This window comes from Nylanderia fulva, unplaced genomic scaffold (assembly GCF_048542155.1).
Source record: "Nylanderia fulva isolate GAGA-0341 unplaced genomic scaffold, ASM4854215v1 Scaffold1, whole genome shotgun sequence".
Taxonomy (NCBI): Eukaryota; Metazoa; Arthropoda; class Insecta; order Hymenoptera; family Formicidae; genus Nylanderia; species Nylanderia fulva.
This window is the reverse complement of record NW_028189192.1, coordinates 1,065,613-1,081,027: the sequence shown is the minus strand read 5'-3', so window position 1 is coordinate 1,081,027 and position 15,415 is coordinate 1,065,613. Positions and strand designations below refer to the sequence as shown.

General features: G+C 36.8%; 2 protein-coding genes across 4 annotated transcripts; one reads left to right on the top strand and one right to left on the bottom strand.

Annotated features, from left to right (window-relative positions):
* LOC114939538 (toll-like receptor 7) lies at positions 1-3,322 on the bottom strand. Its single transcript, XM_029313854.2, has 6 exons — positions 3,091-3,322; positions 2,661-2,932; positions 1,522-1,778; positions 1,145-1,436; positions 917-1,075; positions 1-644 (listed from the first exon to the last, which is right to left on the bottom strand). The coding sequence occupies exons 1-6, from the start codon at positions 3,242-3,244 to the stop codon at positions 321-323; spliced, it is 1,458 nt and encodes a 485-aa protein (XP_029169687.1). The 5' UTR covers positions 3,245-3,322; the 3' UTR covers positions 1-320.
* Positions 3,323-4,968: 1,646 nt separating this feature from the next.
* Positions 4,969-15,133, top strand: LOC114939539 (homeobox protein PKNOX2). 3 transcript variants are annotated; one of them, XM_029313858.2, is made up of 7 exons: positions 4,969-5,391; positions 7,379-7,873; positions 8,427-8,627; positions 9,022-9,313; positions 9,508-9,648; positions 9,908-10,101; positions 10,205-15,133. In XM_029313858.2, the coding sequence occupies exons 2-7, from the start codon at positions 7,565-7,567 to the stop codon at positions 10,523-10,525; spliced, it is 1,458 nt and encodes a 485-aa protein (XP_029169691.1). In that variant the 5' UTR covers positions 4,969-5,391; positions 7,379-7,564; the 3' UTR covers positions 10,526-15,133. The 3 variants fall into 3 exon arrangements, with proteins under 3 accessions (XP_029169691.1, XP_029169689.1, XP_029169688.1); XM_029313856.2 differs by lacking the exon at positions 9,508-9,648 and having other exon boundaries at positions 4,974-5,391; positions 7,379-7,481; positions 7,564-7,873; XM_029313855.2 differs by lacking the exon at positions 9,508-9,648 and having other exon boundaries at positions 4,975-5,391.
* Positions 15,134-15,415: the final 282 nt, after the last annotated feature.

The window sequence follows — 15,415 nt, the reverse complement described above, 5'->3', positions numbered from 1 at the left end:
TTGATTTTCAGATTGTTTATTACACAAAGCCGTAATAAACTCTACGCGTTTCAGTAATGCGCTTACTAGAACGGAAAATACGTCCATATACCTATTTATATTAGCTCTCTCGACAATGATCGAGATTTGTAGCTTAATGAAATACATACAAAACATATTTGAAAGAACTATGTTGTTGGACTAGATGTACGTGTGTCATATGTACTACGAATTTCGCTGTTTGACGATGAATGTAAATTGTCTCTTAATATTGAATAAAAATATATATGTAGCAGAGCTCTCTCGTCTACTTAACTGTTGCTAAAGAATACGTGAAATTATCAAATGTCGTCGTCGTTGGATGCGCGCTTGTAAAAGGCGCGGGAGAAACTGGCGGGACCCTGCGAGCCGCAGAAGAAGAAGCCGCGTCGCCAGAAGGCGAAGAGCGCCATGCCGACTGGAATCGCGATGAGCAGGCCGATTAGCATCCCTACGAGTATCGCGGCGTCCTTCTCCGGTCGCGCGTCGTACAGATCCAAGCAACGTAGGTGTCGATCGGCCAAGGATGCTAGGCTCTTACCAGCGTGTTCCGGCGGCGCGGAACAGGTGAGCTCTTCGACTTTGGTCTTTTTTTTCTCCGCATATTCCGGCAATATGGTTGTGACCTATGAAAGAGATTGCATTACTCGCCTAATTCGATTTAATTCGAAAAATTAGTTTGTTATCCAGCAAAGATGCTTATAAATAAAGATATTTTTTCACTATTGTTTAAAGTCAGTTATAAATTTATTGTGACATACGATCAACTTAATCGCATTTATGTTTCTGAATGTTTAATAAATTATTTATTTTTTTAGATAATTTTTTATCGTTTATATACAAGATTTGAATACTATTTTTTTTAAAATACTTGATTTCTCTCCGGGTCGAGACTTACCAGATATTGATTTTGACAATCACAACTCCAACGATTGTGCATCAGATGCAATTCCTCAAGTTTGTCCCATCTGTCAAGGAGTAACGACGGCAAGTATTGTATCGCGTTAGAGGATAGATCCAGTTTCTTCAACATCGGCCATACCATTCCCCTGGTTGTCTACGAAATAATTCTTGTGTTTTTAATCTGTCGCATATATTATCTTTTGATTAATTATGTTCGACATACCGTGACCGCGATCGAGTATTCCTCGATCACTTCCAATTTCTTGCAGTTTCGCACGCGGAGATCCTCCAGGCCGATTAATCCCGATAAGCCGCCATTTCCAATCGTCGTTAAATTTGGCATGTTGCACAGACTAAGCTCCCGTAATTTCGTTAAATTGGGAAAGGCGTTTGCGTTATTGATGACGCGTATCGGGTTGCCATCCAAATTTAAGTACTCCAAGACTTCGGCTTCTTCTAACGATCTGGGCAAATTTGTGAACTCGTTGACGGCCAAGCTCAGTTTTTTCAAATGTCTATGAGAAAAAGAGAACGGTAAAATTTTGAAAAGAGAATTAAAAAAATACTTCGACACTCTGGCAGTGTCTTCGCCCTTCTTACCTGGCATTATGGAACTGAAGATTCGGTAATTCCTTCAGTTTACAATAACTGAGATTTAATTCTTGCAAGTATGACAAGCTAGTGATAGCTATTGATGTACGATAATCAAATACACCAAAGGGATTCCCGGAAAGATCCAACACCTCGATACTGACCATGTGCTCAAATATACTCTGATGTAACCATTGGAGTATGTTAAAAGATAGGTTCAATATTTTCAACGGTAAAGGCTCATACGCTTCTGGCGAAAATTGGCCCTAAGACAAAAATAATAATAATCTTGTACAGAAAATAATAATAATCTTGTGTACGGACATAAAGAAACAAAGATAACTTATTTTTTTAAGTGCAATGAAGAAGAAACAAGAAAAGTCACGCGCAATTATTTAACGTCTGAAGAAGAATGCAATTTATCTGATAAAGTAAGTAAATAATCCATATACAAAAATAAATATAATCACAAACATTTAGCAGCTCAACATTTTTATTGAAAATTGTTGTAACAGAATTATAAATATATTTAATTTTAATAAAATTTAAAATCAAAAAGTTTTTTTGTTGTATAAAAATGTAATGATAATTTTATATCAAAAAAAGAAGAATTAGAAGTGTAAAATTGATTTGAAAAGAAACTTTATGTATTTAAGATTATAAAATTATAAATATATTTAATTTTAATAGAATTAAAAATCAATTTATTGTTATATATAAATGTAATAATACTTTTATATTAAATACCTATATCTATATCAATTCTAAAATTCTAAATCTAAAATTTATTAGCTATTATTTTAAATCTGAAGAGCGTAAAATCTTTTTTTATATTCCATGAAGTTCTTGTAAATTTAATTTATCAATTTAAGCCGAATACAAAAAAAAGCTTCAAGGTTATTTTCAACTAAATAAATAATTTATATAACTGACGGTATCCTTTTAAAATGTTATCGGTTAAAAAAAGAAAAGAATTTCATTGTTCTTTAGTGATAAAACTAATTATATACGTGAGCAAAGAATTTACGATTAAAATTGAGAGTTTAAAGTATTTCTTACTAATCGATGAATCACAATCAGAGGAAAATTTAGGTTTGTCTCTTCTCGAGACGGTATTATTAATATCAATTTGCGATATCTTTCGTTACCTCGAAAATGTGCGGTCCTAGTCGCTCCGACGTGAGCTGATTACTACTCAGGTCCAGTTCGGTAAGATTAACGAGTTCCTTAAAAGCACGACGATCGATTGTGCTGATTTGATTTTTTCGCAGAATTATCTTCTCGACGATTATCTTCGGAAAAGGCGTGAGGTGTACCAAGCGATTGCGCTCGAAGGAAATCTCTTTAGCCGTTACGTTCGACCACTGCGAATCCTCAAAGTGATTTTGCAAAGCTCGGCCACTGCAGTTTACGTAGCCATCTAAACACATATATTTTACCTTAATTACGTAATATATAATTATTAATTATAATTATTAATTTTTAACATCAGACAATTTGAAACAAGCTTCATCCATCACTCGAAGCACATATAATGGAATATAATTTTAATGAACATCGGATGAGAGTTTCGACTACCTGTACAAGCGCACACGTTGCATAAGATCGCTGATTCCGGCGAAGTATTTTCGCTGTTAATCGCGTTCGAATCTGTAATCGCGTCTTCCGTACCATTTTCGCATTTTGCAAGAAGGAATAGCGCGAGCAAAGGAATCGATTTTCGGAGATCCATCCTTACGGAGGAAGGATGACAACTAAGTTCTCTCTTTAAGCGGCGTCAACTGTAATTGACCCGGCCGTATCAACGCGACTTTGCGTACGATAACGAAGTAAAGCGATAAGATAACCATTAGGTACTCGTAATTACTCATCGAAACAGGTGAGGGAAGCGTTGAGAAATATAATATCTCTCCTCGATATTTCTAACAATGAGTCGTAGAAGCGATTTTATATTTTTATAATAGCGCAAATCGAGTCTCCATCCGAAGAATGTATATTATATATTTATAAATAAAGTACAGAATCTAGATTTAAATTTAACATTATTGTTTTACGTATAATCGATAAATATCTTGTAATAAAAATAAAAAATACTTCTTGCCCGAGAAAGTAAAGCGAAGGTTCTAATCGACGAAATGATTTAATGGGAGTGTGTATAGATTTTTCAAAGTGACCTTCTCTCGAACTTAATAATCGTCAGTTGAAATCCTAGCTGGTTGAAACTGCGAGGCGAGAATGCGATCGATCGCTATCGAAGAATAACAGCGCTTAGTCAAAGTGGCTACATCTTCAGCATCTCTGCGAAACTCGAGACGATCGATGAATGAAACCGCACGTGATCGTATTGAGATTCGCGTGAAAAAAATACCTGTATAAAAGAAATAAAAATTAATTTCTCTCCTTGCTTTAGGAAAGATAAAAGATAAATCTCAAGCATAAGAATCAAATTTTTTTAAGTTGATTTTTTTACGTTATTATTAAAAAAAAATTATCATTTTCATGTCGTTTTTTTTGTTTGATAGCCCAAAATTACAGATAATTTAGATTGCTTCCTTTATTCATAAAATAATATTAAACATTTATAAAATATATTAACTTTTGTTAACAGAATGATAATTTAGAGTTTTAATGCAATGAAAAGAATAATTCAATTGTTTAATATTTTTTTATAATATTTTATATTTTGAACATTTTATTAATATTTTTTAGAGAGAGACAAGAAAATCATTGGCTGCGTTCAGAAGCCTCAACAGTTGAGCAACATTACTAGAATTTATATAATAAATGACGATATAATATATTAACGTTGCTCAACTGTTGAGGCTTCTGAACGCAGTCATTGTTTATAGCTTTGATATTTTTCTCTAAAACGCTAATTAATATTTATATTTATTTTACGCATACCTGCATGATTAAATAACATAAATCCATATATTTGACAATAATCGAACATCTAACCTTATTGTTCGAAATCAACATAATATGAAATCCTATCGTGAGAAGTCCTCAGTTCCTCTTTATCACAGATATATCCTTTACTATTTACATATTATTACAGTTCCATATATATAAAATATAAAAGAAGTATCAAAGAGCCAACTTCACGAAGTTAACTCGGTTAACTTTAACCTCCAGTTAACTATACATATATTTTTATCTTTTTTTAAGAACGTATCTGAAAAGAGATAAAGATACAGTTTAATCAGAGGTTTAAGTTAATCGGCGTCGTTGAAATTGGCCTAAAATAAATAAACTGGAATTACGAGAAGATATACCTCCGAAGTAACGCGTAAATTCGAAGCGACGACGAGAGAGACCCGGGACGCGGCCGCAGGGCAGACGAGTCGGCGCGGCGCATGCGCCGTGAAGTCAGGCGAGCAGAGACGCGCGGACACGTGGCGTCATCTGTCATTCGCGCGGCGCGTCACTGGAGCGCCGCCGCCGCGGCGGCGAGAAACCTTCGCGAAAAGTATTGAATCGGTGACGTCACAAAAGACGAGACGGTGGAAGGAGACGGACGGGGTGGACGGTCGCGTTGAAAAATGTCCGGTTACTCGAATTTATCGTGTACGTGAAGAGAGTGAGCGTGGTAAACACGAGACTCGGGAGGACAGTGAAACGTGAACCAGGGGCGGCGTGCAGAACCGGCGAGACGTTGCCCCGCGGAACGGACTCCCCGGGCACGTGTACTGGCGGGAGGCGACCCCGGAGTAGCCTCTCTCGAGTCGCTCCGTCGACTCCTACGACACGGTTCGATATCGCATCGCATCGTAAAGTCGCGATAAAATAAAACGAGGTGAGCCGCGCGCGCGGGCGTATCAAGTCGCTCGAGGTGTCTTCGTCGACGGGGGATCATCTTCATCCACGGATCCGTTCACGGTAAGGGCGCCGAGATAATTTGCGGATTCTGCGTTGTCGAGTGGGCCGACGAATTTCGAGATTCGTCGGCGAATCGCTCCCGTCCCGCTCGCGAGGTTAGGTTCGCCCTTCGTTTTTTCCATCCGCTCTATTATCGTCTTCTTTCCACGCGCGTGGAAAGTGAACGCCCATTTTTTTTCCACGGGATTTTCCAATTTTTCCGAGCGTCCGTGCGTAGCCACTTCGCCATCCTCGACCGAGGACGACGCGACGTCGTCCTCTTCTCCTGGGATCGTTGCGCGGTTACTTATTAAATACTTATTTACGATCTCGGAAGGAGATTCTGCCTGAAAAAATATATCGCTAGAGTAGAAGATTAGCATCGCTAATATACGTGTTTATGATGGTTGCACTTAATAATTTTGATTTTGATTTTAATCGAGTTGGGTCTACCTTGAAAAATCGTTTTCGAAAAAAATATGTATGCATACGTTCATGTTGAATATTGTATGTATGTATATATATATGTATGTTGAAAATATCGCTCCAGATTTAATCAGCCTTCGTGTCGTTCGACATTTTTGTATGAGAATCGACGAGGAATTTCCGTGCGATTTTCTTGTTTACTAAATACAACTTGGCATGATTTATTTCAATTCAGTTACTGTCAGCTGACGACTTTTTGACATTTAATCGTGCTCTCGCAATCTACGCGTCGATTTCCCAAAAATTTCGTCTAAACGCATCGTTTATTACAGGCTTCTCTCTCTCTCCACAGGAGAGAGAAAGAGACAGAGAGATGGAAAGAGATAGAGGGAGAGAGAGAGAGAGATTATCCTTATTAGTTATCGAACGAGAAATGACAGGTTGCGAGGGGAGGAGGCGCGAGTGTAACATCCGTAGGGCGTGTGTTTTAACTATATGACTTTTTTTTTGCTCCGCTCGTGCGCGGGCCGCCGAGTTGCGCGCGATCTACGCAACTCGACGGAGGAGAGGTTAGGCCCAGTCGATGATCGACGGGTTGTAAACACGGTGCCGGAACGCTCCGCGTCTCCTCCGAACGAGAGCGAGCGACGGACACGTGCTCGAGAAGCCTCGGCGCGTTTGACATTTCGATCGAAACCTGTCAAATATTTTCTTCTCTCGAGAAGATTCAAAAGAATTGTGATTACAAATTTTAATAAGAATATATAACCCTCTCTGGGTTACGTTAACCCGTATCAAAAATGATTTTTTTTTTTTTTTTTTCGAAATTTTAGAAGATCATTTTTTTCTCAAATATCTCGAATCTGGTGACATTTGTACCGATATATTCTTTTTTCTTATAAAAAAAAAATACTTTAAAATAGCTTCATTAGATCCAGAAATATAAACAAAAGAAGACTCTGGGTTACTCTAACCCATGAGTGGTAAAATATAGGGTGGCCAAAAATGAGTGGTAACTCTGAGGGTTAATTTAATTTTAATAATAAATAAAAAAAAAAAAAGAATTTTTTTTTATCGAATTGTTAAATATGTCGGGATGTATGCAAATTTCCGAAAGTTTGTAGTCTCTCCCCCTCCCCCCTCTGCAGATTTTATTTATTCACAAAAGAGATATGTCGTTCGAAATCGATGAAACCCCTAACGCCGATGGCGCCGATGCTGTCTAATGATGACATTTAAATGCGGTGCCGCATCGTTCGATTGGCGTGGCAGAAGGAGGGGGGATATTTTTTCCTCTTCTCCGTTTACTTTTTTTTTTTTTTTATTGATCTTTGTCTTCCGCGTTCTCTCTCTCTCAATTTTTCCTCTCTCCGTTTTTCGGAGCTTAATATTGCGAGCAGAAACATTCAAATCTTAAAAATTGTAGAACAAATGAAGGCTCGTATAATAAATATAATATAATAATAAATATACATACAATATAATAATAAATACACAACGATAAATAAATAATATATGATGATAGTAAAAAAAAAAAAAAAAAAATAGGATAATTCTATGGCGCTTGTGCCTTTTCTGTCAGATTGTCACAGATTAAGCGGACGAGCGCGCGTTTAAATAAACGAGTCGCTGGAAGCGTCAGGGAACGAAGAGAGAGAATGAAGATTGCCGAGGGGGAATGATAGGTAAGAGCACGCTTAAAAGGAGAGACGACGACAAGATCGATGTCGATTAGAAGAGTGACGAATCCGCGAAAACGTGCGACAGGATGCAAGAGGGTAACACCGCCGTTGCGCTAGCGATGGTGACTCCCGGATACGATCAGGACCCTGCGAGTGGGGTCGCCGACTATACGACTCATCAAGATCAGGCCCAGTTCGAGGCCGACAAGAGGGCCGTTTACAAGCATCCGCTCTTCCCGCTGCTGGCGTTACTCTTCGAAAGATGCGAACAGGCGACCCAGAGCTCGGACAACTCCACGTCCGAAAGCTTCAACATGGATATACAGGCTTTCGTCCAGCACCAAGAAAGAGACCGAAAGCCCTTCCTGATCAATGACCCCGAGATTGACGGTTTGGTAAGACTCTGGATTTTGCTTTTTTTCTTCTTCTCCTTAGTTGTTTTTTCTTACTGGCCAATCCTGGGGGAGATTGGGATAAAACTCTGCTCTTCCTCTAATAGCACAACATATTCGAAAGATATTCAGAGGACATTCGAACATCCTCGGGATGTTCTCTAAACGTCTTCGGGATATGTGTACTGTTAGGGTCTAGATTTAAATAAAATTTAAAAGAAATTAGAAAATAGTTAAAAGAATATATAAATAATTTAAAAAACCAAGGGCCGGTTGTTCCAATCTCTTGGTAAATTTAACCCGACAGATAGCATATCTTCGTCTTTTTTCAAATAAGTTTTTAAAAAATGACGAACATATGCTATCTGTCAAGTAAAATTGACCAAGAAGTTGGAACAATCGGCCCCAAGTGTAATACCAATAAAAATTGACTTCAGGATCCGCTAGTGTTTTTCGTATTCTAGTAGAATGATTCGGGGAACAAATGAAGCGTGCGCGAAAAGACGATCAGCATTAATGAAAACTGGAGCTCTCATTCCTCTTGCGAACATTGCAGATGATCAAGGCGATACAGGTGCTGCGTATCCACCTCCTGGAATTGGAGAAGGTGCAGGAGCTGTGCAAGGACTTTTGCAACAGGTACATTACTTGCCTGAAAGGCAAGATGCAGAGCGAGAATCTGTTACGCAGCGACTACAGCCACCATGGGCACGATATGGGTCCGTCGAGTGGAAGCAATGGCAGCAGTCCGTTGCAGGTTAGACGTTTGTCCGATATACGCCCTGGTCTGTCTACTCCCCTTACCAACGTAGATATCCTTATAGTCGAAGGGATGTACGCGCGGGAGTGGCAAGGGAAATTCATTAGCCGATCAACCGATTCGATATACCACGCCACGAGCGTATACCTCTTCTTCAACGGTTGATTAGTTCTCACCAACAGCTATAAGGGGTTCTTCTTCTTCTTAATATATATCTTCTTTGTTAGGTCAAGTACTTGAAGACTCGATACAGTCAGAAATAGGCTCTAATTAAGACACAGTAACGCGTTTAAATGGAAATTTCCAATCTCCACGAGCGTACATCTCTTGAGATGATTACAGAATTCCCATCCCTGCTCTCTGACGGCTAGTTGAGACATATATTTGCCAGGTGCTGTCATCTACAGGCAATGATGTTGAGTCGGGAGCTAACGGATTCAGAGTGAGCCGAGGGGACTCCGGACTGGCGGAGAACGACGGTGCGAATCCGCGAGAAGAGAGCGATAATCACGATAATCAACCGGTCCGATCGTCGTCTTCCGCCATCCAGCGCAACTCGGGCAAATCCGCTAGCCAAGACCGCGACGATCCACTCTCACCGTCTGCGGTGCACGGAAGCACGCCTCTCTCGCAGATCGGGGCGCATGGATGCACCCCGGTTAACGACATGTTTGTCGGTCAAGGTGAGTCCGCGAGAGTCGTTCTTTTCATCCGGTCGCTCGTTCTCGCCGATCGAATGTAACACATTCTAGCCGAATCGCTGTGTACTTTCAGTCAATCTTTTTTTTTCTTTTCTCTTCCTGGGATAAAGCAACATTTCTTGACGACAACTTTTACATCTCCCTTTTATAGCGAATCTGGTTAAAATTTATTATAGATGACGATAACGAGTATCTACGAACTATCTCCAACAGAATATATTTGGAAGAGGCTGGATACTGGGGACTAGTTGCGTTGCGAGAACGAGAAAACGCGGAATACGCGGATGTCGGAAATGCTAATGATGAAAAGTATTTCGGTTAGGAATATAACGTGTTTCTTTCATTTCGTTATATACGTATGCATAAATAAATAAATATATAAATATATATATATATATATATATATATATATATGTATGTATGTATGTATGTATGTATGTATGTATATACACACATATACGTATATGTATGCGCGCGCGTGAAAAAAAATACATTTTCCTCAACGTATCAAATCGCCCCATTATATTATATCACGTTGTAAATTACGAGTATATCAAACACGTCGATCGTGGTTAGACATTACTGTTGCAGGCTCGCCTTCTCCGGCAGCGAGTGAGGACGAGGAGGAAGGTGCCAGCAACGCGGCCTCGAATCACGCTGGGAATCATAGAAGTAATCACAGTAGCGCTAGAAAGGGACGTCAGAAGCGTGGTGTTTTGCCTAAACATGCTACTAGCATTATGCGGACGTGGCTCTTTCAGCATTTAGTAGTAAGTACCTGGGATACCGATAATTTACCATTGTGTGCAGAACAGCCGTATAGTCTTGACACATTCAATTACAATCTTACGACACACGCATATTTATTCGCAGCATCCTTACCCAACCGAAGATGAAAAGCGTCAAATCGCCAGCGAGACGAATTTAACGCTGCTACAAGTAAATAACTGGTTTATCAATGCTCGTCGAAGGATTCTACAACCCATGCTAGATAACGCGGGCGCGGATACTGCTTCGCGTGCTGGTAAACGTCACAAAGTTTCGAAACACGCTGTACAACAACAAGCGGCTCAACAACAACAAGCAGGCTGGCAGTCCGAAGATTCGGCGAGTGATTCGGGTTCTAGCGACGGTGAGGGAGGTGCCGCTAGATCGAAAGACGGTAATGATAGCGATGAAGATGATCTTCACTGACCTCTGTCGATCACCGAAACGTCAACCTCTTTACGGTACCTTCAAATCCAGTTGCTCATTACAGTATTAAGGTATTCGGGTATAGATATCGCTTTAACTGTCAAATACGTAATTAATCTTGCGAAAGTTAAGAATAAGTGGGTAGAGGTTATCACGCTCTCTGATCATTCGACACTGACTATTCGTCATCTACCCAAACTATTAGCTTTTTTTTTATAATGATTGATTACATTTTTAATCTTGGTTTATATTATGATGGATATATTTTTTCACGATTGAATATATTTCATCATATATAACATGAGAAACGAGAACTGAGATTGAATAGGTACTAAAAAGAGAGAGCAGTTTACTTAAATACATCTAATTTAAACGCAAATATATATTTGCATTAAGCTACAAGAAATGTTATTTATTTTTGATGACAAATTTTCAAGTGAATAATCGCGCGAGTAGTGAAAATAAATTTGAGTTTTCTTCCGAATCATACTTTTTTATTAGTTTATTTTTTCTTATAACGTACGTCCCCGATAATTTATTTGACATCTATAAAAATTTTAAAATATATATTGGTTTAGACGTTGACTATTATGGTAGTCATGTGTCATCAAATTCGCTAGGCAGTCAACGTTTTAAATGTAAGATTAACGATTTGTCGGACAAGAATTCATTATGAAAAGATTTTTTTTTAGTTATTAGATTATTCATTTTCCTTATTTTTTATGTACATTTTCAAATATGTACTATTGATGAATTATATCGCGTGTAAAAACTTTCTTTTTTATGTATTTTAATATAATATATTAATTGCCTCAATCAATTATGGTTAGTTTTTCATCACACAACAAATACACGCACACACACACAACTTAAAATTTTATTAGATGTAATAAAACAAAGCAGATAAAATCAAATCTCTATCTTTTGTTAGCTTCATCAACAATATTATTATTATTACTATTGTTACGATTAATACTGTTTCTACTATTCGACTACTACTACTACAACATCCACTACTATTGCTATTACTATAACTATTGCTATTATTAATATACTGCTATTACTAGTAATAGTATTACTACTAATAATAATACTATTGCTATTCCTTCCATTATTGCTATTACTACTATTACTATACTATGTGACTTTTACTATTATTACAAGTACTATTACTACTACTGTTATTATTAACACTATCGCTACCACTAATGCTACTGCTATTACTGCTACTATTAATACTCATACTGCTCCTATTACAATAATTGTCATTTTTTGTGTCGCAACAAAATACTGGTCTGCATTTTTTCCGTTTGCAGTTATAATTCTAAGCTTTATAAATAGAAATTTACATCTGTTTTATAATTTGTATAAAATGGAATGCGATACGCGGATAATGAAATGGTAATTGGATTATTGGTCATTAATACACAATAAATAATTGTAAACAAAAAACATTTGATCAGACGCGTTTGTGGAAAGTTAAAAAATGGATACTTATTTAATTTTCAAATGATGAGGACATAGCTAGTAATGCAATATTAATTGTACTTTTTCGTGCCATTAAAGAGCGTGGTAACTTCCGCGTTTAGTCTTTGTTCAGCTCTGCAGTGTCGTGGCATAGCAAAGCGCTGTCCCTCCATGATAATAATAATAATATACAAATAAAATATAACTAATAATGATAATAATAATTATTATTACGCTATTGATAATGATAATAATTATAACTACAATTATAAAATAATGATAATAATGATAATAGTAATAACAACAACAGCAGCAGCAACACAATACACAACGCAATGATGATATATAATATTTACATTAAATATATGACAATTATATATTTTTAAAATCTAAGTGTCGTCCCTGAGCGCGCGTGTACTACACGTTACATGATACTATTGTACATATTACATGTGGAACTGTTAGTGTGAGATAGAGAGAAAGAGAGAGAGAGAAAGAGAGCGAGAGAAAGAGAGATAAAAACAAAGAACAAATATTATCGAGTATGTAAAAGAAAAGTTAATACTTTTCTTGTAACTGAGAAAAAATTGGATATATCCGACGACATACATTTACGTCTTTTTTTTTTAGAATATTAATGTTTATGCGCACTAATAGCTGTCTACATGTGATCATTACGTTTTACTATAAACGGCAGAAATTCTTCCTTCATGTACTTTAAATGCGCGGAAGAGCTCGTTTATTTTTCGAGCCTCCCTTCTTTGAGTCCAGCAAGAGTTTTTATATCAAACTACGACAAACTGTGGCTGTTCTCGCTGAAACATATATATTCGTGTACATACCGTTCTTCCCCCGATCTTGCACATATATACGCATGTACATTTATGCTTTTCCGATCTATCGTTTCCACGCGATCCGTCCATCGAGATTTTTAAAGCGAATGGTTAAAGCCATCTTATCCTGTTAGTTTTTCGGGACGTAAAGTAACGTAGCGAAAAATTAGTTGTCCGACACAGTTCCAGTAGAAAGATTGTAATTATCTTCCCCTTAATGAACTAACACACACACATACACACACACACACACAGATCGTGGAGAATTCTCATTTCGCGGCTTAACTTATCACAACTCTGCCAATATACATTTGTCACCGTCGTTTTCCTCGTTCACTCGATAAGCGAAACGACACTAGTCATTCGATCATAGGAGGAAAATATGTCATACGACGCAGCCTGCAGTGTCCGAAGTGTACGGTTGCCTTAAGTATAGCCAAATATTAATTTCTCTCCTGTACTTCTCGTTACTCTTCTCTTATATATTGAATCTCCCGATGTATATAGCCAATTGACAGAGTGCTTCCATTATAGTAGCTCGCGACTTGGTCGAATCGAGAGTGAACTCTGTAGTTTTTATTGTTTTTTTTAAATTGTTTTTAAACATATATATATATATATATATATATATATATATATATATATATATATATACTTATTTTTTTGCAATATAAAAACTTCGCTTCAGTCGCTTCGATTGATTATGATATGCGTACTTGAAATATGTACAATGCGGTACGAGTAAAGAGTAAAACGATATTATCAATTGCAGACAGCTGACAGTATAGCTCCGTGTGTACGATGTCAGTCCGCCTAAAAATAATTAATTAATAATTGCAATACAATGTAATTAAAATTGTGCGAAAAAATATCAATCTTGTCTATCGAATTTTTTGAAAACGAAAAAGACTCGCTCGGAAAAATCCTCTAAAAAGGGATTTGCGTTTTATGTGCTCAATCGGACTGTTTGTAACAAGCAATAAGGGAGAAAAAAAATCGGTTTTTTCCCTAATTAATATTATTGCTTCAACAAAAATCGCCACCTCTCTCTCGTCGTACGGGACTATACTGTAATTCGAGAGATAAATAAAATTTCTAAGATAACGCTTAGATTTAAGAGGTAGGTTGTAAGGCTGAACCACGTATACGTATGTGCTGCGGCACCAGACGACTGTGATAATTCGGTGGGCGGTGCCCAGCCTCCTACTTCATCCTTGTATACTAAAAAAAAATTAGAAATGAGAAGAAAGAGCGTAAACAATTTTACCGAGGAGAGGTTGAACGTATGTCGGGACGTGCGTTGTAGAAATTATCTTTTTTATCCATATGCACGTGTGCACGAAGAAAAGTCGTGGCATTTAAAATATTTAAACTATTGGCATCTTTTCACTTTAGACACCTTCCGTTTCCTCTCGCACATGCGGATGTTGTTTCTGTATAAGGAAAAAAACTTTATCACGACGCGTGCATGTGGATACTTTATACGAAGTAGAAAACGTAAACACTTTTGCCGCATTAAAACGTCGATGCGAAAATTATCTATCGAAAACTAGATTAAAGAATAAAAAAAGAGGACACGTAAAGGTAGGAATGGGCACGCAAAATAACATAGATAACAAATCGTGTGGTCACATCGATCATAGATTTTTCGGAATTTATGGATGAATCCTAGTTTGAGAAATTATATCTGCACTTAGAATTCTGTGAATAGCATGTCACTTTTTATAAAATATTTATACGCGCGCAACATAATTATGCAATGAAACCAGATTGATTTCATAATTGTGTCTTCGTACTGTAAAAAAAAAAACTCGAATCTTCCTATTTTTTATTCTTCCGAATTATATCCATATTCTTAAACTTTGTGTTCACGTTTGTTTAGTATAATACAAAATGAAAATGTCATTTAAATCGTGCACATGTTTTCATTCTGTGCATATATATTTAAAATGTGAGATTGCGTTTTAAAATAATAGAAACCCAATAAGCGAACCAAATAATATGCAAAAATTCCGTTTATAGACGTAAAACCAATTAAAACTCAAGAGAGAGATATATTACTAATAAGAAGACTATATATATATATATTATATATATATTTCTCAAATCTCTCGATCAATTTTTTTCAAGAATGGCCCATTTCTAACTTTGTCCAAGTTTCAAGTCGTAAATGAGAAACATATTATATACTTACATGTATACTAAAAAAAAGGAAGCATAGATATACAAATTAAATACTTCTTTCCCATGTACATCAAAGCCCTGTTAAATAAGTTGTTTATCGATAATAAACGCCATCACGCTTGCATTATTTTCTTTTTATTCTTACCGCAACATGTATATAAGATATGATTTATTATAATACTATTGATATATATTTCTATATATATACCATGTTTTTATTCCACGGTTTTAATGAAGAGTTGTATATATACAAAGTGAAAAATATTAGACAACTATGAAGCACGACACGAGACTTTAATACTCGTGTAAAGTTAAAAAAATCTTTCACTTTTTTTTATCTTAAAAGGATTCAATTTAAATTTAAATTTGAAGAGGCATGAAAAAAAGATTTGTTCTGGGTATCCTT